This window comes from Lathyrus oleraceus, chromosome 2 (assembly GCF_024323335.1).
Source record: "Lathyrus oleraceus cultivar Zhongwan6 chromosome 2, CAAS_Psat_ZW6_1.0, whole genome shotgun sequence".
NCBI lineage: Eukaryota > Viridiplantae > Streptophyta > Magnoliopsida > Fabales > Fabaceae > Lathyrus > Lathyrus oleraceus.
In genome coordinates, this window is record NC_066580.1 from 316,376,397 (window position 1) to 316,403,971 (window position 27,575).

The 27,575-nt window shown below is 36.5% G+C and overlaps 1 protein-coding gene across 1 annotated transcript; it reads right to left on the reverse strand.

Annotated features, from left to right (window-relative positions):
- Nucleotides 1-7,532: 7,532 nt before the first annotated feature.
- On the reverse strand, nt 7,533-11,809 carry LOC127119286 (protein NSP-INTERACTING KINASE 3). The gene is made up of 11 exons (XM_051049494.1): nt 11,090-11,809; nt 10,479-10,611; nt 10,293-10,364; nt 9,907-10,050; nt 9,731-9,802; nt 9,502-9,561; nt 9,314-9,405; nt 9,072-9,218; nt 8,638-8,979; nt 8,152-8,543; nt 7,533-8,066 (listed from the first exon to the last, which is right to left on the reverse strand). The coding sequence occupies exons 1-11, from the start codon at nt 11,190-11,192 to the stop codon at nt 7,749-7,751; spliced, it is 1,875 nt and encodes a 624-aa protein (XP_050905451.1). The 5' UTR covers nt 11,193-11,809; the 3' UTR covers nt 7,533-7,748.
- Nucleotides 11,810-27,575: the final 15,766 nt, after the last annotated feature.

Genomic DNA, 27,575 nt, shown 5'->3' on the forward strand with positions numbered 1-27,575 from the left:
CTTGAGCTCATGGCTTGCACTTGTGTGCATTAACTTGTGTTGTCTGTATAGATTGACTTTTGCTGTTTATTGTTGGTTTGTCTGAGTACTGATGATACTTGATTGATTTCAGGTACATTTAGTCGCTTACAGTTCTTTAAGAACTTGCTTGCTGTTGCTTGGTTTTATAAACCAGTTGAGGTAGAATCTCTATACTTCATGTAGTCTGGAAGACCTGGCTTGTTATTTAGCCAGGCAACTGTCTGAAGTCCTCCTTAAGAGGCGATGTCTGTGATTGTTTACTTTTGTGCCAAGCAGGTGAAGACCTCTATGAGGCAATTGGCGGAACCCAAGGGATATGCAATCTATCCCCCGCTATTCTGTTGAGTCGTCCCTCTGCTCACACCACTGTGTTGACGCATTGGGACACAAACCCAAGATCTTGTACTTTGTACAGTTGTGTCAGAGTCTTGAGCGTAGAAGGGTCCCTCCATTCTGGACCCACGCTCCTTTGTCTGAAGCTCTCCCTGATCAGGGATAAGAGCTGTGAAGTCTAATCTTCACTCACCTCTCATCAGCTTCACCTTAGCCTCTCAATGACAAGGTTAAGAGCTAACTCTACCTTGTACAGATGACTTGCCTCGGCAGTCCACCCTTGTTTGAGCCTCACTTGACTGGATATAGTGTGTGCTTGGTGAATATTTGTTTGAAATGTTTGTTTTATTTTGTTTGATGCTTGCATGCTTGCTTTCTTCCTGGATAGGATTAGCTTGTTGTTGCGCAAGTAGGTAGAAACCACAACATAGGGCAATGATGCATGATAACACTAGGCTCGAGTACAGCTCCCTGGTAGTGTGTCTCCCCTTGGTTTCTGGCTAGGATTTCTTTCCCTTTCAGGGGAACTACATCGCCCTGATCCTCGTTCCAGACGAGGTATGTAGGCAGGAGACCGTGCGAGGTCTCTCCGGGCACCACTTTTTTCTTTTTGTGTGTGTTTACTTATTATCTTCTTGTGTGTCAGGATATGGACGTAAGCCCAGCGATTGGCTGTACGTATCCTGATTGTGTTTGTTTGGTTCGGAAGCCGATGTAAGTCCAGCGATTGGCATTCGGGTTCCAAGTTTGCCTGTGGGTGTGTGTCTTGTTTGGCGTGCGTGAGCCGAACTACGGCAGCTCTGATTCTCGTTCCAGACGAGATACGTAGGCATAGGATGTGACGTCCTATCGAGCTCTTTTCCTCTTAACCCCACCTGTGTTCCTTGTGTGTGTGTGTGATGTTTTAGCAACCTTTTCTTTTCTTAGAGCGTGGATCCCGTCGAGTACGACGGACGTGAGGGGTGCTAATACCTTCCCCTTGCGTAACCGACTCCCGTACCCTTTCTCTTTGGTCGCGAGACCATGCTTTTTCCAGGTTTCTCTGAGCGTTTCCTTTCCCTATCTTGGGATAAATAACGCGCAGTGGCGGCTCTGTGTTGTTTTTGTTTCAGCCCGCCGGTTGTTTTTCGCGGATGCGACAAATATCATTTAGAGTAACTGTACTCTTGGAATCATTTTCATATGGTGAAAATTGTAGGAGATAGCGTCTAGGGAGACCCAGTTTTGATTAGATGAATATTTGGCCAACCACCATCAACCAACTTGTTAACCTTCAATTCTCTTGACTTTATTGGCTCATGGTAGATTATATATGCATAAGATGATTAATTTTGAAGTGTCCCTTGGGAAATTTGATCAAATGGTGAGATAGCTTGTTGGAGAAGTTACTCAAGATACCCAGTCAAACTAGGGTTTCCAAGGCAAATCACCCTCAAACTCTTGAAGAAAACTTGATCAAAATAACATGTAGTAATCAATAGACATTATATATGATGTTCATAACCATTCTTGGATCAATTCATGGTTGTGCTCTTTGTCATGATGGTCTTAAACCCTAGATATGAACTTGATAGATCAATGGGGATCATGCCCTACCTACAAAAGAGTTAGGCAAATGCAAAGACATATTTTTGGTATTTTGGTTAGTAAAATGATAAAATATAAGTATGATACAATCACAAAATGCTTGGTGATCTCTCCCAAAACAAACTCAATGAACGAGGGGTAAGGAGGATACCAAGGTATGATCCCAATGCTAATGCTTATGATTGGAATTGCATGAGGGATCTTAGGGTCAAAATTGGGGTCTTACAATATGGTGAAAATTGTAGGAGATAAGGTCTAGGGAGACCTAGTTTTGATCAGATGAATTCATTTGGCCAACCACCATCAACCAACTTGCTAACCTTCAATTCTTTTGACTTTCTTGGCTCATGGTAGATCATATATGCATAAGATGATGAATTTTGAAGTGTCCCTTGAGAAATTTGATCAATTACTGAGATAGCTTGTTGTAGAAGTTACTCAAGATACCCAGTCAAACTAGGGTTTCTAAGGCAAATCACCCTCAAACTCTTGAAGCAAACTTGATCAAAATAACATGTAGGAATTAATGGAACTCATATATGATGCTCAAAACCATTCTTGGATCAATTCATGGTTGTGCTCTTTGTCATGAGGGTCTCAAACCCTAGATATGAACTTGATAGACCAATGGTGATCATGCCCTACCTACAAAAGAGTTAGGCAAATACAAAGACATATTTTTGGACTTTGATTAGTAAAATGATAATATACAAGTATGATACAATCACAAAGTGCTTGGTGATCTCTCCCAAAACAAACCCAATGAAAGAGGGGCAAGGAGGATGCCTTGGCATGATCCCAATGCTAATGCTTATGATGAAATTGCATGAGGGATCTTAGGGTCAAAATTGGGGTCTTACAATTTAGACAACTATTTTATTTTAACAAAAGTTAAAGTATATTTATAATAAATTTATTTCATAACTAGATTTTTTTTAAAAATAACCATAATTTTCAATTTAATTTCTAAAATAACCAATTTTTCAAAAAAAATTACCGGAATAACCACCTTTCCAAATAGATGCGCCAGATAAACTAGGGCATCCATTTAAAAGGAATAGGAGGTGCCATCACCATTGTCGCATGCTTTAAAAGCAATGCATGGAGGCACCAAGGCTGCTGGCACATGCATGTGCTTGCCTACATGCTTCTGGCGCATGCATGTCATCACATGTGTGACACCTAGCCCTTTGACGCATGCAGTTTTGATATTTCTTCTATAAATAACTCACCCTTCACCCATATTTCTCACACAACTTTTACCCTACAACCACATTATCTTTCATTCAACTTCCATCTCCTTCAAGTTTTTGAGTTCTAACCATGTCTTTTCACATTCAAAAGAGAAATGTCAATTTAATCTTTTCCGTCGTCGCGTCTCCGATAAAGATTCGACTTTGGAATATAGATTCATTCGAAAGTCTTAATCATATGTTGGGTCATTGGTTAGAAGGGGAAATTGTTGATGGTGAGAGGATTAGAAGGATTCAATGGCTTGAGTCCACGTTCAACCAAAATGGAGAAGTGCGTGAATGGGTGGATATTAAGACTGACAGAGACGTTCGCAGGATGGTGCATAATATGTTCAAAATTGTTTTAATGGTTGTAATCGCTTAAGTATAGTAATGGTATTTTAATTATTGTAGTTGTTTGTGTTGTAGTTTATGTAATGGTATTTCCTCACAAACTTATAATATGAAACAAATTTTGTTTTTTATATATTGCAAAAGAGATACATGTGAATTTATCTTGTTGTGCTCATTCCAACACTAGGACAGTTAGTACGATTGTGACCTGACTGACGGCATGGACTACATAATCTAACCATTTTGTTCGCCATATCCATTTTGGTTCGAATACGGGTGCTATTTAGGCGACCCTTTTTCTTTCTTCGCATAACTTTGTTGTGCCAGACAATGTCCCCTTGATATTCTGGCCATTAATCCTCTTTTGTCACTACTAAAAAAATAATTTTGTAACCATTTGATAGGCTTATGACTTTGTAAACGTTAGATGATAAGTAGGATGAATCTCTTCGAACCTTTGAACATGTCGCAATGACATGGGAGCAGGGCGTACGAAAGGCTTGGAACTTAGTCGCACCAACATCTATCTAGTTCCACTCTATATTGTCCCATCAACATGCCCTCATTGTGATTCATGGACTTAGCAATACTATACCAACCTTTCGTACGGTCAAACCTCGTGACCACGTGTGTGTTTGCTTTGGCAGCTTCTTGTCTAATGAATTTCATTGAAGCATCACTAAGCAACTGCCAAATTATAACACTGAACTCCATTTGGAACGTCTGGTCTCAAACAGCGCCCCTAGCCTGAAATATGTTGCCTGCACCAAAGCGGTTATAGGTAGGTTTCAGATGCCTTTGAGGACATAGTTCATCGATTCCACAAGATTTATTGTCATATGGCCCCAACGTTGACCGTTGTCATATGCCCTAATCCACTTCTCCAATGGAATACTATCAATCCACTGTACTGCGTCTGCGTTTGACAATCTTATTTCTTTGTGGTATTGTTTGAAAGAAGGTTCTTCGCGGTATTCAACCTTTTCAATACTTCCTCATCTATAAATAGGGCATCAACTCACAACATCTCATCATCTGTAACACTAACAATCAATCTCTGCAACATTCCATCTTTACCACACTCAACCTCTGCAACATTATGTCTCTATTGACTATGGGTGATGAACACAGAGGAAAAATCGATAATATCTTGACATTTGCATGTTATTACTCTCTTTTTACTTATTTCGTATTTATTTTGTATTTATTTCTTATTTATGTTTTTATTGTATATTACTTCTTCTTATTTTATTTCTTAATTATGTTTTATTAGGATCCAATGTGCCTGAATATGCACTCCACGATCCTTTGATAGAACCATATATTAGAGGATGTGGTTTTGAAAATCTCCTCAACATAGTCTCGTACTCAGTTGACTACAAATTTATTCTTACTTTGTTGGAGAGATGGAGACTCGAGACCCACACATTTCACCTTTCTTTTGGTGAGTGTACTGTCACACTTGAGGACGTCTACATGTTGTTGGGTCTATGTATAGATGGTAAGGCCGTGAATGGTAGAGTTAACCAGGATAACTCTATCTACAATGAATTATTGGGTGCCCCTTTGTGTGACAACCAAGCTGAGGGAGAGTCATTCAGTCAAGTTATGGGGCAAGGTATAAATTTAAAATATCTCAAACAACATTATGCGAGTATAATATTGTCTGAAGAATCAACTGAGTACAAAAAAATAATTAAAGCTTGGTGTTATATTATGATTTTATTTGGTAATTTTTATTTCCAGAAAGTACTGGTAATACGGTAAATATTATGGATTTACCATTGTTACGCAACATTAATAAGGTAAGCACATATAGTTGGGGTTCAACTGTATTGGTCAATCTATATAGTAAGATGTGTAAAAATGTCAAAAAAAACACTTGTACTTTTTATTCATGTGCGTATTTGCTACAAGCATGGGGTTGGTCAAGAATGTCGTCACTCGTCCCGATAAACGAGAACCCATTAATTTTCTCATTTGCAACAAAGTAAGTTTAGCACTTTATCATTTAATTAATTAGACTTTATATTACAATTAACTGTAAATAATATTTTTCAATTATTTATGACCTAGGTGGTCAGTTAGAGGGATGAACTACAATAGGTGTCTGAAACATGATATAGTAGTATATCGCAATCTATTGGACCACATTGGACCAGACGATGTAATACTCCTACACAACTCTATTTTAATTTAAAAATACTTATCAAATTATTTATCATCTAATCGTGTCGTATTGTTGTATAGTTTATCTGGAGGACATATTTAGGTCTTGATCATCAAGTTAACCATGATGATGTTGCAGTTTGGACAGTAAAAACACCAATTATCTGGTTCACTACTGTGGAGATGCACCAGAGTGACCGGGTAAAACTGCAGTTCGGCATGCAGCAACAAATTCCAGAACCTCCGACGTGTTTGGGAGATTGACATAAAAAAAGAGTCGATGCCCAATGGGATATTCCGACTGGAGAGACTTCGCAAAAGAGATGTGTCGTCATTGGAGGAATCAACGACAACACATCTTAAATCGCTGGAACTTCCTTCGGACCTTCACACCAGCCATCATTGGATCAGGTCAGCACACAAAGACCCCAAACACCTCAAGAAAATCGTGGGAGACCTCGAAGACAGACTAACACACCTGGATGTGGAACAGGAGGACGTTTCGATCGGACCGATCATTGAATTTTTTTCTCAATTCCCATGTAACATTTATTATATCATGAATAATTTAAAAAAAAATTATTTTATTATTTATTAAATAAACAATAAAAATAAAAAATATATTAAGGTGTATGCGCCAGATGAATTGACGCATACACCAAGGCACATGCATATGCATAGGCGCCATGGTTGTTGGCGCCTCCATGCAATGCTTTGAAAGCATGTATCATCATCAGTGGCGCCTCCTCTTTCTTTTAAATGGATGCGACAGTTCATCTGACCCATCTGTTTGTAAATGTGATTATTCCGGTAACTTTTTTAAAATATTGATTATTTTAAAAATTAATTTAAAAAATATGATTATTTTAAAAAAAATCTCATAACTACACACAAAAATTAAGAAAAAATATTTCAAAGAAAAAAATTAGTCTAAACTTTGTTATAAAACATAAAGTAGGTGAGGTCCAAAGGGTATGAGCATTTATGAAAACTGTGGGGTATGGAAGTAGGAATAGGTGGGTCCTCAGTAGATTTTTCTACTTCGAAATAATCATAACTCAAAGGTGCACATGTATACCCTCTCTATTTGATGGAACTGCCACTGCACACTGACTGATGGGGGCCGAGAGAGTGGTATTAATGTAATTTTGTTGCCTCTTGTGTTATGGACTTTTGCTGCTCGGTTGGAACTTTACTTGTTTTTTCTTTCCCTGTTTTTATAGCCTTTATAGACTTGAGGGTGGGGGGTACCTTATGTAATCATCATGATGTATTTCAGATATTTGTTTTGGTTACTGTCATAGTTTTTGAAACTATTATTGCTTAGTGGTTTTGTATTTCTTGTAGTTTTGTATTTCTTGTTTGGTTTTTGGTGGTTTAGTGGAAATTTGTACTTCATCATCTGTGTCAAGGTGTCCATGATGTGGCATGTCATGTCTAAGTGTCAATGTCAAAGTTCATCCTTTATAGGTGTAGGTGTCTTCATGATTATGTCAATAATTTGGTTGGTCCAGAAAAAAAATGAGGGCTCGACGGTGCAAGAGTTAAAGTTTTGGCCTGTCCCATACAGATTACGAGGGCGGGGCGGGATAGACATGCTAGCCTTGTAACCCTAAATCCTGGAGAGAAAACAACGAAGTGAGATGAGACGAACATAGTGTGGACTTTAAGCTTTAGTCTGTCTCAAGCATACTCGACGAACATAGTGTGGACTTTAAGCTTTAGTCTGTCTCACAAAAAATATACAGGCAAGCATACTCAGACAATGGATTGGACCTTATTTGTCACCTCTACTAAAAGGTGAAGAAAGTTTTCACTTGTAGGAGACATCAATAATGGTACAATTTGGAATTTCCTAACATTGATTCAAAAAATTAATGAAGCAGCTAAATCAGCATTCCAACAAAGAAGATAAGACTTATACATGGCTTTCCCATTTTTTTTCTTCCTTTTTACAGATGAATACAACCATTACATAGCTACCTATTGACACTAATGACAATGTCCATTTAAACATGAGAACTATAGTGGTAAAAAAAACTAAGACAATTGTCACCTAGGGCCAGAAAGCTCCATTGCTTCTACTATCAGTGATGATTCTTCTATAAAATCTGAATATCTTTGAGGCGGATTCTCGCAAAACCGAAACCGCGGTGTTTCGATCCTCTGTGATGCCTCCCATCTCTCGGCTAAGCCATCCCCTTCCAACATCTTTAACACTTCTGACATCTTCGGACGGTGCGACGGATTAAACTGCGTACATAAAAGTGCTACTTGAACCATCTCTCCCAATTCAACTATGTCAAAGTTTCCTTTCAGATCTTTATCTACCATTTGACTTAATTTTCCTTCTAAGTGTAGCTTCTTAACCTGAAAGTTGCGAATTATACATGATTTATATGGTCACTAAACAAAAGGAGATGCTGAAAAACGAGAGTCGGGAGAAAGAGCGTACCCAATCAAGCATTACACCTTTCTGGTTTGCTGCTCGACCGAAATCTAGAGCTTTATGACCTGTGATCAGCTCAAGCAACAAAATTCCATATCCAAACACGTCGGTCTTTTCTGATGACTGGCCGGTGGATAGGTACTCCGGAGCGATATGACCAATGGTGCCACGCACTGCAGTGGTTACATGAGTATCTCTATGATCCAAAAGCTTAGCTAAACCGAAATCACCAACAACTGCTTCAAAGTCTTCATCTAGCAATATATTGGCTGCTTTAACATCTCGATGGATAATTTTCGGGTCACATTGTTCGTGCAAATAAACCAACCCTCTTGCTGTGCCTAAAGCTATTCTCTTTCGCCTCGTCCAATCCAAAGCCGGTCGACCATTTGTATGATCTGGTACATAAATCCAAATCCAATGAGATTCAGTATTTAGCAATTGTTTTCAACACGCAGTTATAAAGTGAGTTTATGAGTTCATTGAGCTAACCTTTTAATCTAGAGGCTACACTTCCATTAGACATATATGGATAAACTAGGAGTCTTTCGTTTTGAGTACTGCAAAACCCTCGAAGCCTCAGAAGATTCCGGTGAACAGCCAAACTTATTGTCTCAACTTCCGTTTGAAATTGGATCTCACCGCCAGCTGCATTATAGTCTTTTAGCCGTTTAACAGCCACAACGGATCCGTCGTTCAAGCAGGCTTTGTAAACTATTCCAAAGCCGCCTCTTCCTAGAATGTTCTTTGAGTTGAAATGGTCAGTTGCAGTCCGAAGCTCTTTGAACGAATATCTTTTTAAATGACCGAGGCGCACTTCTGGATCGTAATGCTCTGCCAAGTAACAAACTTTTAGTAAACGGCAATTTATGATTGATGAAATAGACGTGTAAAAAGAAAGTGAATAAGCTTTAGCGAGGACAAACCGTTAATATCAAAGAATATCTGTTGGTTGTGTCTATACCGCCACCAAACAAGAAGCCCGACTATAGTAACAATAACAAACGCAGCACCAAAACTTGCACCGAAAGCAAGTGCTACATGATGACCTTTTTTACCATTATCTGGTTTGGCTGAAAATCGAAGTAATACATCTAATCACGTCACTAAGAGATTAAAATTATGAAAAAACATGAAAGTAGAGTACAAAGATATATGTCATTAACACCTTCCAAAGCCCCTGGTGGGAACGAAAGTGGCTCGGGCAAAACCGTAGTACAATTGTTTTCTTTTGGACAAACTAACGGGTTGCCTACTATCCTGCAAGTAAAATTTGGAGCAAGATATTAACTTCATCGTTTTATTGTGAACATTAACATAGAAGTAAAGACAATATGAAATGCAAAACAAACTTACTTCAATGTTCTTGCCGATATTCTCGGTAACGAACCACTCAAATTGTTGTAGGACAGGTCCCTGCATTTAATATACCATTTTCTAAGAGAGATCCTCTAAGAGAGAAATCAAAGCTTTAAAGTTGCGTTGAGCAAGTATAACAAAAATACATTCAGATTCAGCACTTGTCGCTTCGATTGATAAAAAATATACATAAATAGAATTTGGAGATAAGGTAAGAAAGACCTACACAAGTGTAAGGCTTTCGATGTTGCTAAGAGACGGAGGGCAGGCTCCTGTAAGACTGTTATTATTTAACCGCCTAGTATACACACAAAACAATTGAAATCGAATGAGACACAAAAATTTCACAATCTCAGCGACTATTAACATTTGTATGATGACGCATATGGTTTTGTAACTTACAAATAATTCAAGTTCTTGAGACCTCCCAAAGAACTCGGCATCTCGCCACTAAATTCATTGTTGGAGAGATCGAGTGTCTGAAGCTTTTCCAAGCTTCCTATCGCCGAAGGAATATGACCAGAAATAACATTATTCTGAAGTAACCTGCATATGTAAACAACTCATTAGGCATGCTTATCTACTGGTCGGCATAAGCTCGGATGAAAATATTTGGAAGAGCTCATGAAAACAACTTATGATACATACATTACATGTTTTCAACTTAGTTTCATAAGCTCTCCTGATAGCTTACGAAAACAACTTATAACTTAAATGAAAACAATTTGACTCAAGAAAGCACCGATATGAATCATGTTAGTAATAATCATTAATCGGCTTATACTTACACAGATTGCAAGTTAGTAAGGTTTCCAATTTTAGGAGATAGTGTACCAGACACGTTCTGACTAGGCAATCCCCTGAAAGAAAAAAAGAAAATTCTTTCAAATGAAAAATTCAAACAAAGAGCCTCTTGCAAAAATCAAAACCTCTTGAAACTTGTTTGCCACTTATTGAAAGACTAAACAACTTACAGTGCAGAAACTGAGCCATCTGGAGTACAAGTAATCATCCTCCAACTACATGGATCAACAGAATTTATATCCCAACTCTCCAAAACATTGTGAGGATCATTCAAATCATTTTTTATAGCCATCAAAGCCACAACTATTCATTGAATAAACAAACATAAAAGGGTAAGAACTTCAATCTCAAAGCTCTTTTATTTATGAATAGAAAAATACCCTAAAAAGATAACCAATTAAGGTCTTAGAAGCTATTATATGATAGATAATTAGGTAGTTCCTAAATTAAGCTTTAATTAAGCTTTCAACTTTCATAGCATAATTAAACCGGCCAATAAGCTCAACTTGTGAGTATTACCTTAAATAATCAATTAATAAACTATGCTTTACAATAAGGGAAGAAATTGTCTCCCGTTTAAAAAAAGTTCAGTGAAATCTCATCACTTGATTTCTTTCAAGTACATATACAAAAATTAATTAAAAAATTATTGAATGGTGTTGAGTTTCACAGGACCCTCTCCAGTCAAAAATTCACCGGAGACAATCCATACCCTTACAATAACTTCTACTTAAAGATCTCAATGAAAGAAACTCAAACAAAAATAGTAAGAAAAATTAACCTTCATAGTTTATGCCAGAAGGAGATAGAGTAGCAGAAGAAATCTTCATCAGAACATGAAGAAACAAACCAAGAATCCAGAAAACCAAATTACAAACCTCCATTCTCTATAATCACTTCTGTAATAATCACTTCTGAAATGTCTCATTTACACAAAGCCACCATAATTAATAACTTGACAAACACATTCTCATAGAGAAACCTGAGTCCAACCTTATCACCTTATCCACACACAGAAAAGAAAAACACTATTTTGGAATCAGATTCCAATAAAGCAAAAAAACACTGTCTTCAAAAAAACATCAACTTTCCTATAAGACAAAACTCAATGAGCATCAACAAACAGAACCCAGATGCCAAAATTGCTTTTTTTTTCAACAAAGTTGAAAGGAAATGGAGAATTTGAATCCAACTGAGAAAAACCACTAAAAAGAACAAAACTTTATTGCTGGGAAGAAAGTGAAGCTAGAAAGTTGAAGAAATTGTAAAAGATCCTTGAGATCTGTGAATGGATTGTAGAGAAATTCCATGTGAGTTGTTGTTGTTGTTAGTGATTGATTCTATTATTATTGCTACCATTATCTTGTTACTTTTAAGAGTTGCAGAGAATAAAAAGCAACTGAGCATGAAACACGCTCACAACCAAAGAAAGAACCAACAAACAAAGGACAAAACAAAAATGACAAAGTGGACACAAATGTAGAGATGTACACACATAAAGCTACATAATCAGTAAACAAAATTTCTTCAAAAAATCAAAAGCACTTCTAATAATAATACTAACAATTTTGACTAATTTATTGTAATTTTTTGGCACAAGATTTTGTTTTGGTGAATCATGTTTTGAGTATTTTTAGTTAGTTTAAGTTATTAAGTTATTCATCAAATTATTTTCACTTATCAATAAATATTATTTCTTTTAATTTTAAAATATTTTTAACTATTCTATTTTTTACTTTTTATTACTAATATGTCAATAAAACTTTAAATTTAAAATACAAAAAATATTTTAACATATTAATTATTTAATTAACTAAATATAAATTAACATAATTAATTATTAATAAATCATGATCAATTATTATAAAATATTAATTATTGATGACTTATTCTATTAGATTTTATGTCCGAATGAACGAATGGTTGGACCATTCAATTAAATTTAATGAGAGATTTGTACTCTCACTCTTTTAGTTATATAAACAATAAATATCATTCATATTTGTATATATAAAAAATCAATCATTGATATTAATAATTTGGATCAAGTAAATAATAGTTTGAACCAAATTAAACTTAAAAGAAAAAAAGTAATTTATTGATTTGAAATTTAATTTCTAACGATAATATTTATTTATACTAAACATTAATATAAAGAAGTTGTTAATATTTATTAATCAATAATTTTTTTATAAACAACCAATTTTAAAAAGAAATTACCATATATTACTTTATTACTCTACCAATGAGTTGTAACTTTATTAGCACAATTCAAATATATATGCTTGTGTTGTATAGGTATAAGTATAAATAGAATCTTTAACCACTAGAATACTTAATTTATGGTTAATTAATTATTAGTTCTAAAGTATACTACTAGTATATTTCTTTTATTAATTAATTAAATCTAAAAAGTATAGAGATTGATTGGAGTGAAGGGATGTATGGGAGTTGATGAAAGAGAATAATGGGAATGGGATATGTATGTGCAAGAAAAGAAAGAGAGAGAAAATTTTGGTTGCAGGTAGGTAAGTTTTTTTACAGATCACGTGGTTTGATTGTCTCCTCCTTTGTTTGCTTTTGGCTTCAAAATATAAACTTTTTTCAGAATTTAGATAAAACAAATCATAATGCTAACATGCGCCTCCCTTCTTTTTCTTTATAATAAAGCTTTAAGTTTTTACTATATGTAATTAAGATACTTTGGTTTATAAAAAATTGACATAAGGTAAGAATGCATTAGTTCGATCTAGGCACACTAGGCACTATTTATCAAGAGGACTAAAGTGTGGGGTTCATTCATGTTCATTCATCATTGTTTGTAATTTTCTTCTTTATTTTAGTTAATAAGACAAGAAAAACACTTTAATGTAAGATTAATATATGGAGTCGCTTGAGTATAAAAAACAAATGAAGTGGTTTGTTGAGGTAAAATGTAACTTGTTTTTTTGTGAAAACTAGAATAAGGTGTGGTGGAGGTACAACTACTACTACAACAACTTGAAGGAAATGTAGTGTGTGAGAATGGTTATTCTTTTGTTTGATAGAATGAGATTGGAATTTCTAAAATGCCCTTTCTTGTATAACAAGCTCTCATTCTTTACCCAAGTGGTCGAGTTTTATCTTCTTTTTTTTGTTTTTTTGAACTAATGTGATTTGGGTCATGCACAAGATTTACATTTGAATTATTTTTGTTATAGTTTGATTTCAAATTTGAGTTTTTTTTTTTTTGTTATAGTTTGATTTCTTTTGAAACGACCACACATCTTCATTTCTACAAAATAGTTATTTCAATTTTTATATTGCATATATTTAATCTTACAAAGTAATTATGACATATATGTGATTGAAATTTTGTATAAAATATTGTTACACAATTAATGTGCTAATTGTTAGTTTCATAGTTGTATGAGTTTCATATTTATATGTCTACTCATCCCAAAACTACTTTATTTTATAGTAATTTGTTTTTTTAATTTATTTTCTTGGACATGTACTAATGTAGATGATTTAAATAGAAGTTTCTTTTAAAATTATGAGTGATAGAAAGAAAAAAGTTTCGAGATTCTCATAAATTAAAAGAAAATCAAGAATGTCAATAAATGGCATTAGAGTAACGAGAGCAGTCTGGCATGTGGTGGTCAGCGACGTCAGCGGGAGTCCTAGCGGTCAATCAGAAGTCGACGAGCGGCAGAGTCGTAGAGGGTTGGCCGTCTGCGAAGATGAAAGTGGTATGTGTGGCTCAAATAGTTGGAGGTGACGATCCATGCAGCGACAGCTCGGGTCTGACGGGCAGTTCGAGGTTCATCAAGGATCAGGTTCAGTTCATTTTGTTTGCGTCTATCGAGTTTGATTGTTTATGTTCACAGGTCAATTGTTAATGAGTTCTATTATGGACCCATTAAGGATAGGGGTGGCAAACGGGCATGCCCGCCTCGTTTAGACCCGCCCTGCAAAAGCCCGCAAAAAATGAGGCGGGACAAACATAGTGTAAGGTGTGGGACTAAAACATTAGTCATCCCCGCACAAATGTGTGGCGCGGCGGGGCTTGCCCCCAAGCACTGCACCTTTTAGGCATAAAAGTGCATAAAATTATGTTAATACCCATGCTCGCAAAAGCTTGCAAAAAAATGGGGCAAAGTGAGGCGGGCACATTAGAGGGTGACTTAATCCCTGGCAAGTCTCGCACTAAAGTACGGAAAAAACAGGCATGCCTAACGGACCGGATTCGTTTTGCCACCCTAGTTAAGGATACGTTGAATGTCATTAGTTATAAATATGTATCTTTATTATTTTTGTCTTCACAACCTTCTGAATTTCAGAGTTGGGTTAGCAATCCTTTTAGGAAACTTAGAGACACAAGGGTTGGAATTCTCTGAAGTTCTTCGAATTTGGGAAATCCTTATAGGTATTTAAAGAGATTGGGAAACACTTATAAAGATATTGAGCTTGTGTGATTCATATATAGAATGCTGGAGAGATAGAGAAACATTTGGGTAGAAAGTAGGGTTTGTTCTTGAGAATTTGGAAAAAAATTCTTGTAACTCTATTGTAATCACAGAAAACGTCTTTTGGAAGTATAGTGAATCGAAGAGTTGCTCTCTTGCCACAATAGATCAGTTTGATTGAATTGGATAAACATGTTTTTTTGTGATTTTATCTTTATCTTCTTTTGACTTGTTGTGTATTTATCTTCACTCTTAACATGTTAATGTGCTGCTTAAAGTTATAAATTTTAATTGTCATTACTCTTTATCTCACAATCAAATTTTTTAGTGTGTTTGAAGCTATCAACAAATACAATAGAAGTATTAGAGTTCTCATAATAGTTTAAATTATTCCAAAACACGATTCAAATTATAGTTTAATAATTTATGTTTATCATTTTTTCTCAAAGATTTATTTGAATTTGTAAATGCGCTCTCGTATTTAAAATTGATACCTATTGTTAAATGATACAACAATGAATGATCAAACATCATTAGAGAAAGAGAAATACATAGCTCACAGTATTCCTTATGGAAATAGAGTTACTTCACATGCAAGCAATATAGTCAGTTGAGTTTGTTGTAACTGTCATAATAGAATTCAGTTGTGCATGTTACACTACTTGCATATGCATGTTAGATAGTGTTTTTCATATAGTTTATATATATGATCATGCTCATATTGTAACTCTTAAGTAATTCAACATGATTTTTCACTTGTTCTTCTTCCTTACTTTCTTGAGCTCTATCCATGGAGCTTTCATGGAGTTTTTAATCTCTTAACATGGTATATTGAGCCTCTTGATCTAAGAGTGCGTCATTTTCACGTTAAAATGGCTCCTCCTATCAATCAATCTACTGATCCACAATTGGACCAATCGAGTCTTTTCTTTGCTCATCCTAGTGATGGACCTTCTTCAGTCAGCATATCACTAAAACTCAACGGCACAAACTATCATTCTTGGGGTCGTTCGATGCATCAAGCTCTTGTAGGAAAGATGAAGTTTAAGTTCATTGATGGTAACATATGATCAACTTCATAAATCTCATACTCACTCAACATAACCACAAAGTTAAGATTGTTAGAACTGAAAAATGGCTCATAATTCACAATTCCTTCATTTTATGCTTCTCATGGCATTATGCATTAGACAAGCTATGTAGAATCTCCTCAACAAAATGGGAGAGTTAAGAGAAAACATCAACAAATTCTCAATATTGCTCGTGCACTTATTTACCACTCAAACTTACCAAAACCATATTGGTCATATGCAGTTTCACATGCATCATTCATTATGAATAGACCCCCCACTCCCATTCTTGAAAACAAATTTCCTTACTACATTATGCACATGTAAAATCCTGACATGCATGCCCTTAAAGTGTTATGACCACTTGATTTTTCTTCCAATTTTGGCCATCGGATCTGCCACCTCAATTAATGAGGGAGATCTCATGGCCCTTGTTTTTTGGTATTTTCTGAGTTTTCATTTAATTGCTTTATTTTGTTTAATTCATAATAATTTCATTTTTAATCCAAAAAATATGGGACTTTCACCAAAAATATTTAAATATTTTTCTTTTTCATTTTCTGAATTAAAATTATTTTTTGGATTAATTTTGATATTTTTCATGAATTAAATGTTTTTATGCATATTTTAAATTCTTTAAAAATACTTCTGACATTTCAAAAATGATGAAATTTTTTGTCTAAGGTCATTTGACCTTGTTTGACCTAGGATAAATCTCTTGGTCATTTATTTGGTGTTTTGAAGAGGTTTTATGTTTTGACCAAACTAATTTGTATTTTAATGCATTCTTAAATTGATTTTTAATTGATAAATTGTGTAAAAATTATGTTGAGCCATTTTTATGGTCTTGTGATGTTTGACTATTTGTTTGGGCCTTGGTCAAGGTTAATTTGACTTTTATTGGATTAAAATCATTGGATTTAGGGGATTGATGAAATGTATATTTCATCTCCCAAAATGAATTAATGATTTTAATTTGATAAAATTCCTCCCATGACCAATTTCGGTTTCTCTCATTCCCCTTCCCCTTTGAAGTGCCGTGAAAAATACAGAGTCGCCACCAAATTTTATTTATTCCAAAGGAAAGGGAAAATAGCTATAAAACCCCAAATGAGAGAAATGGTCTCACAACCAAGAGCGGATTCAGAAGTCGGTTATGCAAGGGGAAGGTATTAGCACCCCTCACATCCATGATACTCCATGGGAACCACTTGCTCGTATTAAATGCGTATGGATGTTTATTTATCTGTATATTGCTTACTATCGGGAGTGAGATGAGAGAATGAGATAGGAGAAAAAATAAGTTTTAATTTAGTGTGCTCGCCAAGGATTTGGGCCCTTGTGCATATGTATCCTCATACGTGCAATAAGGAAGTCAGAGCTTTGTAGTTCGACTTTAAAATGGAGTATTTGTTTGGTTGTTTTTACTGAACAGTATTGACGTTCGCGCGCTACTGTTCATTTGCTTGTATACTCTTTCATGGGAGCGGAAAATATTTGCTTGTTTGCGGTAAAGTGGATACTGTAAGACCCCAATTTTGACCCTAAGATCCCTCATGCAATTTCATCATAAGCATTAACATTGGGATCATACCTTGGCATCCTCCTTACCCCTCTTTCATTGGGTTTGTTTTGGGAGAGATCACCAAGCATTTTGTGATTGTATCATACTTGTATTTTATCATTTCACTAACTAAAATACCAAAAATATGTCTTTGCATTTGTCTAACTCTTTTGTAGGCAGGGCATGATCTCATTGATTCATCAAGTCCATATCTAGGGTTTGAGACCCTCATGAACAAAGAGCACAACCAAGAATTGATTCAATAATGGTTATGAACATCATATATGAGTCCCAATTATCTCTACATGTTATATTGATCAAGTTTTCTTCAAGAGTTTAAGGGTGATTTACCTTGGAAACCCTAGTTTGACTAGGTATCTTGAGTAACTTCTCCAACAAGCTATCTCACCAATTGATCAAATTTCTCAATTGACACTTCAAAATTCATCATATTATGCACATATGATCTACCATGAGCAAATAAAGTCAAGAGAATTGGAAATTAGCAAGTTCGTTGATGGTGGTTGGCCATATGAATTCATCTGATCAAAACTGGGTCTCCCTAGACCCTATCTCCTACGATTTTCACCATATTAAAATGATTCCAAGAGAAAACTTACTCTAAATGACATTCCAAACAAATTTCATGTTGAGACCTAGAGCTAGTTTATCTTGGAAAATAATTTTCTATGTTGAAACATTATAGGTCATTTTGTCTAAACCCTAATTTGAAAGTCAACTTCCCAAGGACATAACTTGCTCAATTTTTATGATATGAAAGATTTCCAAGTTGAACAATTAACTTCAATGTGTCTTTCCACTTTGATGTTTTGATTGAGAGCTAATTCAACTTTTTTGAGCATGTGATATGAGGCTACATTATAGGTCACTTTTGACCTACACTATTGATCAAGTGATTTTTCCAAACTTCAAAAATGCATAACTCTATCATTTAAATCCAAATTACATGAAATTGGTGACCATTTTGAAGGTCTTGAGATAGATATAACTTTTATGAAGACACATTTCTCATTTGAAGCTCCTATAAAAAGTTAAGCAAGGTGAAATATTGAGACATATGGCTTGACACTTAGAAAAAATTTGATATGTCAAATTTTTCCAAACTTCCACCTCAAATTTATCCAAGTTTCAAGCTCCAAATGAAAAAGTGTTGAACATAAAATTTGTTCCCCTTGATCCCACCTTTCTAAAGAGCTCAAATTCATTCATTTTGGATGAGAAATGCATAGGCCGCACATGGCTTAAACAGGCTGATATCATTTGGCATGGATCAATCTTCAAACACCAATGTACATTTGCCTTGCAATCTAAGCCAACCTCAACACATCTGATCTCCAATTTTGACCTTCAAACCATCATTTCATGGGCATATGTGCGCCCATGCAGCATTGCATCATCATTTGCCAATTTTGGAAAGTGGAAGTGAGTGTGCAAATATCACATAATTCAGCTATAAATAGAGCTTCAATTGCTCAGAATTTCACACACCATTGCGCCAGCTTTGATCCCCCATTGAAAACCCTCCACTCTCATAGGATAAACTTGATAAATTCATTTGAATTTGAGCTTGAATCTCCATTTTTTTGGAATTCAGTTCTCCAGGAATCCATTGCTTCTAAACCTTTCCATTCTCTTTCTGCAAGCAAGTATAGTGAGTTCAAGCGCAAGCCAGATCAAGATCCATCGTGTTTAAACCTCCATTGAAGGTAATTTACAGAAATTTTAAACTCCTCGATTCTCTCAAATTCTTGCTCAATTCCATTGATTCTTTGGTTGTCTGAAGTCCTACCAATATAGGCAAGAAGATTGAGTTGCTTTGAGGTCAAATCGAAGTAACTCAATTCATGTACCTCAATTTTCAATTCCACATATCTCTCAATATATTTGGAATTGGAATGAATGGAGGTCAGATTCAAGCTCAGTGCCATTTTCTCTTTAAGATCATGTCCTTGTTTCTTTTTTAGGTGATGGTTTATGTTGACCAGTTCGGTGAGGTTCACCGGAGAAGATGACCGGAGCTCTGGCTCCGGCGATGACTTGGCCAACATCTGAACCATAAGATCCATGTCTCATGTTCTAATCTTGACCGTCCCTTGTGATTACCTCATTTGTCACGCAGTTGACTAGAGAGCATGTGGAACGTGCGTTTTGGATCATCAGATCTGCCACCTCAATTAATGAGGGAGATCTGATGGTCCACGTAATTTACATTTTCTAATTTTTTATTTTAATTGCATTTTCTTCAATAATTCATATTAAATTCAATATTGATCCAAAAAATATGGGACTTTCACCAAAAAAATTCAAATATTTTTCTCTTTAATATTCTGAATTAAAATTATGTTTTGGATAATTATTAATATTTTCCATGAATTAATTGATTTTGAATTTGTTTTTAATTGTTTAAAAATATTTTTAAGTGTCCAAAAATTATGAATTTTTTTCTCCAAGGTCCTTTGACCGTGTTTGACCTATGATAAATCTCATGGCCATTTCTTTGGTGTTTTGATGGGATTTTAGGAATTGGACAAAACATATTTGATTAAATGCATTATTTTATTATTTTTAATTGAATAAATGCCAATTAAATTGTGTTGACCATTTGTATTGACTTGATTGAGTTTGTTTATTGTGGTTGGACCTTGGCCAAGGTTGATTTGACTTTGTTAAGTTAATATCATTGAATTTTGGGGATTGATGGAATGTACATTCCATCTCCCAAAATGAATGAATGATATTAATTTGGTAAAAGTCTTCCTTTGACCAATTTGTGATCTCATTCATCCCCTTCCTTCTTCATCTAATTCCCCTTCTTCATCCATTCATTTTCATTTAGCCAATGACATCTCAAAGTCCTAATGCTAGTTGATTGAAAAATTGACATGAGTATAGATGAGATTAGGCCACACCTTTTGCATATTTTGTGTGTGTGGTATGTTTCATGAGCATAGTTAATAATACTATGTCTCCAACATGCATTAACACCAAAAGTCTATTGCCCGACATCAAATAGTTGTGACTTCTACATAAGTCCAATTACAATTGCTTAACATAGCACTAAATTTGTGACACAAAAGGCATAAGCATTCTAGTTAGTGAGATTGTAAGTCTCCCCTCTTTCATGGTATTGTGTGGAAACTTGGCCTTCTTTCCTTCCTTTGGAAGATATTTTGGTTCAAGGATCCATGCTTGTGATAAGTGGGTTGAGTGTTCTCCAAAGAATGTCTTGAAATGAAAAAAGCAAAACAAAACTAACCTCTAACCTACTAACTACTAACTTTTAATCTCAAGTTTTTACTTTAATGCAATTTACTTTTAGCACTTTATTTCATTTGCCATTGTACATATCATTCTAATTGTTTATGTTAATGTAATTTTCACTTTGTCCACTTGGACCATATTGTGTGATATATTTTTTTTGTGTTACTTTGTTTGTTTGTGTGATCTTTGACCATTGATGCATATAATAATAACAAAAAACCCATAAAAAACTTTTGAGTGGACTGTTGGTTTGATCTTGAGCAAACAGACTTAGAACTTAGGCAACATTCCTATGCTAATGGACTTGGCCAATGCCAATCTGTTGAAGAACCAAGTGCTTGCAATTTGAATTTCATCTGATATATCTTTGAAGATCTCTCTAAGATTCATCTGCAACATTGATCATTGTGAAGCTGTTACTTTGAACCTATGACTTGTGGAATTCATCTGTTGCATGGGCTATTTTGAAGAGGATCATGAAGTGGATAAGCTTGGATGAGGACATCTTTATTTGATGTCTTTCTCTTCAATATAATATAATTGTGCATTTGTGTGTTGTTTGATTCAAAACGTCCAAGGGAATTCTGGGTTTCTATTGACATACTTATCTATTGGATTGCTACCCATTTGGTCAGATCTTTTCAACTCTAAACTTTTAATTTTTGTGCATAGGATAGTCTCTTCATCTTCTCCCAATTTCTTTAATTTCAAAATCTCTCCCTCCATTTTCAAAAACTTCTTTGTGTGAATTACTTTTGTTCTAAACTTTGACCACTTTCAAAAGGATAGAAACTTTGGCCTTATGCCATTGCATTTTCAAACTTATTTTCTTAAATCAAACTTGTAAATAAATTTAACTATACTTGACTTAAACTTTCAAAAAGCCAAAAAGAACTAACTCATTCAAACCATTTTAGGCCCTCGTGGTTTTCAAACTTAAATTTTGTTAAAATCAATGCATCCACTTTGAAATTTGTAGCACGAACTACGAGGTTTTGATCCCTCATTTTTATGTTGGTACGTAGGCACAAGACCGAAGGTCTTGTCAAACACAAAAATATAATTAATGAATTCTTTTCTCATCCCCTCATTCTATTTGTTTGTAAACATCACTTTGTACAAAAATACATATGCACATAAAAAGGGTTCCCTAGGAGTACCTAGGACACTTTGGGTGCTAACACCTCCCCTCTGTGTAACCAACCCCCTTACTTGTGATCTCTGACTTTTTATTAGTTTTTATTTGAAAACTTCTTACCTTTTGGGTTTTGTTCGTACTTTTTCCCTTTTCCCTTGGAAACAATAAAAGCACGATGGCGACTCTTGTTAATTGATCTCTAGCTTGTCAGTAGCTTGATGATCATGAATTTCCCGCTACAGATATGCTTGGTTTGCACTCTAGCAGTTAAACATTACTTGCTCGCACATGGAGGCTTAAGCTTCGTTCACGGTAGAACGGAAGTAACACGTCCTTATTGAAAGGTTTTTAATAGAAAGCCCTAAGGCAAAAGATGATTTGATTTATTGGGGTCGATTTTATGCATGGAGACAAGCATCATACCCTTGGCTAGATTCAGTCAACGGTCCAATGACTGGGGAGTTGAGAGGACAATGTTGCAATAACCACTCTTTTTCATCCAAAAAAAAGATTTGAATTGTGAAAAGAGTTTGGCAAGTCTAATCATTGGAACTTAGAGAGTGATAAGTATCTGACCCTTGATTAAGTACGGTCAACGATCAGAGTACTTGGGAATTGAGAGGATAATGAAGTTCTAACTACTCTTTTTCTCCCTCATAGCACCTAGATCTAACTTGTTTAAATCATTAGATGTTTTAAGGGGGAAAGCCAAGTGTTGGGTCCTCAGGCTAGGTACGGCCGACGACCTAAGTACTTGAATGTTGTGTACAAACACGTACACCCCATTTTGCATTCTAATTTATTATGAAAATGGTTTTGAAAAAGGTATTTGACGTTGTATCAGGCATTTGAATTTATTATGAAAAGAGAGTGAGTGAAGAATGGAGGTGAGAGATAGAATAAGGTTGAGAAGAGAATGGAGAAGAGATGATAGAATGGATCATGGAGTGGATGGAAAATACTTGATGTTGGATCAAGTATTCACGTTGCAATGGTGTGAGTTTTATTCGGAAAACAACTTGACATTGAATCAAGTACCTTTTGTTTCTTTTGAAATGCTTTGTTTATCATTTTGTATTCCATCTTAGTTATTAACATGCATGATGAACTAACTAGAAAACAATAAATCTAAGCTATTACATGACTAGGGGATGGGGGAACATTTAACCCGAAAGGGGGGATCCACACAATACAACATGAAGGCATGAAAGGGAAATACAATTTACAACTAATGTGCCATGCCTAAGCCATACAAGTGGCATGACACTTCAAACGATACAAGCTAATGAATAAAAAATAAAAGGGATAACTTGGATGGGTTTGGATCTCTCATTCACACGTCACCACAAAAAAAAGACAATGGTTAGTATGCACTAATAAAATGGAATTATAATGCTAATTAAAATGCTAAATAAATTGATGAAATGTTGAAATGATAGAATGGTATAATGATCTTGATGAACAAACATTTACCAAATTAAATTGAAATGAACTTTTCAATTTAGTCATTAACCACAAACAAAATGTAACCCAAAATCAAAGTGAGGCTAATCATGTACATGGAAGTTAACATGGCAAATCAAACGAAATTCTAAGCATATCATGGTTAATCACATGAAAATTAATTCTGAAAAATTATAAAAATTAAACCTAGTCCTAATTAACCTAATTAAGCATGAATTAAGCTAATTAGTCTAAAATTATACTAAATCCTAAACGTCAAAAAACAGGAATTAAAATCTATTTCATACAAAAAGCAACATCATGATTAATGACAAAAACAAAATTAAAATTGGAATTGATTAAATCAATTATGAGATTATCATGATTAAGATGAACAATATTAGGCCAGGGGTATGAAAACAGAACCGGAAGGACAATTGCTTGGCCTAGGGCCCAATCAGCATGGCCTGCTGGAATTCAGCACAATAATGAAAAAAAATTGCTATCAGCAAGAATATTATTGCTACAAGTGGCAGTGAAAATATGGAGTCAACACTCCTTGGACCAGTCAACCAATCAAAGTCTCAAGGAAAAACAGAACCACCATCAAAGCTCCGGCACCACCGTGGCGGAGTTGGTCGGATTCAAGAAAAAACACCAATTTCTTACTCCTCTCCAACTCTTCTATCCTAATCTCTCATCTATCCTAATTACAGCTCAAAAAATTCTGGAAATTAAGCAATTGAAGTCAAGAATCCTAAGCACAAAATCTGAGATTAAATGGAAATGAAGGTGAAGGATAATCGAACCACCAAACCTTAGGGTTTTGATACTCCACTACACAAGCTACATTTATGATAAAAAATGCAGGTATTCACATAGATGAGCCCTGCAATGAGTCATTACGCCCTGGGCGGAACATAAGACTTGGATATGCACAAATAAACAAAGAAAATTACTCTTCAAGAAGAGTGACTTGGATAATCTATTAAGAAGACCAATTGCGGAGAACTTCACCCGGGACCCTTGGACGCACCCAGTTGTCAATGTCGTAATCACTATCCCCATCTTCTTCGTTGATTGCAGAGATCTGGCCATACTGAATGATGCCAGCACTAGAGAAAGTAATCGGCCCCTGACGAGTCTGAGGCGTTGAAGTTGTAGAAGTCAATGCTGGCTGATACCCAATCCCAAACTTGTCTTCCTTTATAGGTAAATCCAACAGACGTCCCCAACCGGGAGCAACACCTGAATTTACCAAGGCCTGTGCCTGCTTGAAGGACGAAATAAAGGCACCTGCTTTAACCTCTTCCACTAGAGCTGCAACCTTGACTTGAACTGCCTCAAAAGCCTGACACAAGGTCTCATGAATCTCACCTTCTACCTTTACATACTTGAATGTAGACAGGTGACTGACCAGAATATCCTCCTCACCACAGACAGTGATAATTCTTCCGTTGACCGGGAACTTGATCTTCTGATGCAAGGTCGAGGAGACTACCCCAGCATTGTGGATCAAAGGACGACCCAACAGGAAGCTATAAAAAGGATTGATATCCATCACATAGAAGACGGTGTTGAAGGTTTGTGATCCAATCTGAATCGACAATTCTACCTCTCCGAATACCAACCTCTTAGAACCATCGAAGGCTTTCACGACAAGATCGGAAGGCTTCAAGATCAAACCTTCTACATCTAACCTTGACAGGGCTCTCTTGGGTAGCACATTGAGAGAGGAACCTGTATCCACCAGAACATGGGATAGCACAGTGACTTTGCACTCCATCAAAATGTGCAAAGCCTTGTTATGATCGCGTCCAGTTGGTGTTAAGTCAGAATCAGTAAAACCCAACCCGTTGCTTGCATGAACATTTGCAACAATCCCTTCTAGTTGGTTCACTGAGATCTTCTGAGGCACATATGCAGCATTAAGGACCTTCAGAAGTGCCTCCCTGTGTGCCTCCGAACACAATAGAAGTGAGAGAATGGATATCTTGGACGGCGTCTGAATCAATTGATCGACTACCTTGTAGTCGCTTTTCTTTATGATTCTCAAGAGCTCATCCACATCTTTCACGAAAGCAGGCTCAGAGCCAGCCTGTGGTGCAGAGGTACCCTCATTCACAACTTGCTTGCCATTGGTCTTCACCATGGCGTAAACACTATCAGATTGGGTAACTGGTGGTGAGAACAGCCTACCACTTCTGGTGAATCGCCTGATTCCACCAACATTGTCCATTGCGTGATCTTTTATTTCAACTTCAGGTTCAGATTTCTGATCCTGCACCTCTTCTATTTTCAGTGGCTGCTCCACTCTATGATCATGCGTGTACATACTCCCCCCGTAATTCCAAGGAATGGCCCTTTCGCTGGTGAAAGGTAAAGGACCAGGGGTCGTGATGGTCATAGTGGATCGATGCGGTCGCACTAGTGGTACCGGTTGCGCTACTGGCACACTGATCTGAGCAGTCAGGTAGAAAATTATGATAGTGGCAACATCACAGTCATACTCAGAAATCTCATTCATTGAAGTACAAACATCCGAAACATCGGAATCAAGTTCAACAAATACATCAGAATCAAACACAATGTTTGGAATATCAACAACAACATCGGGAAAATTAATTACATCATTAGGAATTATAAAATCAACAGGAACAACATTCGTAAATTCTTCAACACCAACAGCATCTTCAGACAAGAGAGGATCAACATCTGCATTCTCACACACCTCTTCAACAACCCCTTCAACAGACTTTTGGGCAGATAGGTCTTCAGCTTGGAGGATACCATCGTCAAGCAAGGCCTGGATACCCTGCTGCAGCCTCACACAACCCCCACTTTGTGCAACACAACCCAAACATCCGCTCCCGCAACCAGGGAAAACATCTACCTTTAGCAAGTATTCTTTAAGATCTAACAGCAGAGTCTTCAATTTCAACACATCTTTGACTGATTTGACTTCTCCTTCAACCATGTTAACATTTGCTCCACCATGCTGCGGCATAGGATTGTTGACAACATTAGGAGTCGGCACAAAGTTAATGGCCTTTGAGTCAATAAGGGCCTGTACTACGTGCTTAAAAGCTTTGCAGTTTTCAATAGTGTGGCCAGGTGCCCCAGAGTGGATCTCACATCTAGCATTGGTGTCATAACCCATTGGAAGCCTGCCAATAGGAGGAGCCAAAGTGCGTAACTGCACAAGTTGCAACTGTTGAAGGTTGGGAAGCAACTGGGCGTACGACATCGGAAGAGTGTCGAAACGCCTAGTTGTTGACGCTGGGGTTGTTGTTGTTGCACTGGTGCTGCAGCCGGAATGGTCACAGCTGCAACATAGGGTTGCTGATGGTAATTCTGAAAATTGCTCCTTCGGTTACCCCTGCTCTGATAAGAAGACACGGAATTTGCATCCCCTTCTCTCCTCTTCTGCCCCCCTGTGAATGGCTTCTTCGACCCGGAGGATGATCCAACCCCACTTTGGATCTTACACGTCTTCAAGTAGTTTTCCACCCTCTCACCGGTAGAGACCACATCGGCAAAATTTGAGGTGTTGCAACCCACCAGACGCTCCAAATAAGACCCGGGCAGTGTGTTCATCAACATGTTGGCCATCTCTTTTTCCAACATCGGAGGCTGAACACGGGAAGCCATCTCTCTCCAGCGTTGAGCATAGTCTTTGAAGCACTCATTGCTCTTGAGATACAGATTCTGGAGTTGAGTCCTATCAGGTGCCATATCCGTATTGTACTGATACTGCGTCACAAAAGCCTCAGCCAAGTCTCTCCAGCAGCGAATATGGGCTCTATCTAGCCTCATATACCACTCCAAGGATTCCCAAATTAGGCTGTCCTGGAAGAAGTACATGAGCAGTTTCTCATTATCGGAATACACAATCATCTTGCGGAAGTAAGCTTGCACGTGAGTCTTCGGGCAAGAGTTGCCATTATACTTATCAAAAACTGGAACTCTGAACTTTGGTGGAACTCTCACACCTGGGACCAGTCCCAAGTCAGCAACATCCACACCAAGAGCATTCTGCCATTCCACAGCTTTCAACCTCTCCTCCAATCTCCGAAACATAGGGTCCACGCCATGGCCCATGCCAAAGTCTTCCTGGAGTAGGGTGAACTGATCCTCCTGATCATCATGGATGAGTTGTTGATCAGGGTTGACACGTGGGATAAGAATATGCCTCGGTCCATTGGGTCCATTAGTCTCTCCAGCTAGAGGATCAATGACAATCTCCAGTTGAATAGTAGGGGGATTCCTCTGTATCAACAGTCTAAGCTCATGCTGTCCTTGAGCCACTCCTTGGAACACGT

Coding starts and splice junctions, on each gene's coding strand:
- LOC127119286 (XM_051049494.1), bottom strand. CDS start 11,192: ATGGAGGTTTGTAATTTGGTTTTCTGGATTCTTGGTTTGTTTCTTCAT. Junction 10,051..10,292: donor CTTACTAACTTGCAATCTGT/GTAAGTATAAGC, acceptor TTACATATGCAG/GTTACTTCAGAATAATGTTA. Junction 8,980..9,071: donor GATATTCTTTGATATTAACG/GTTTGTCCTCGC, acceptor GTTACTTGGCAG/AGCATTACGATCCAGAAGTG.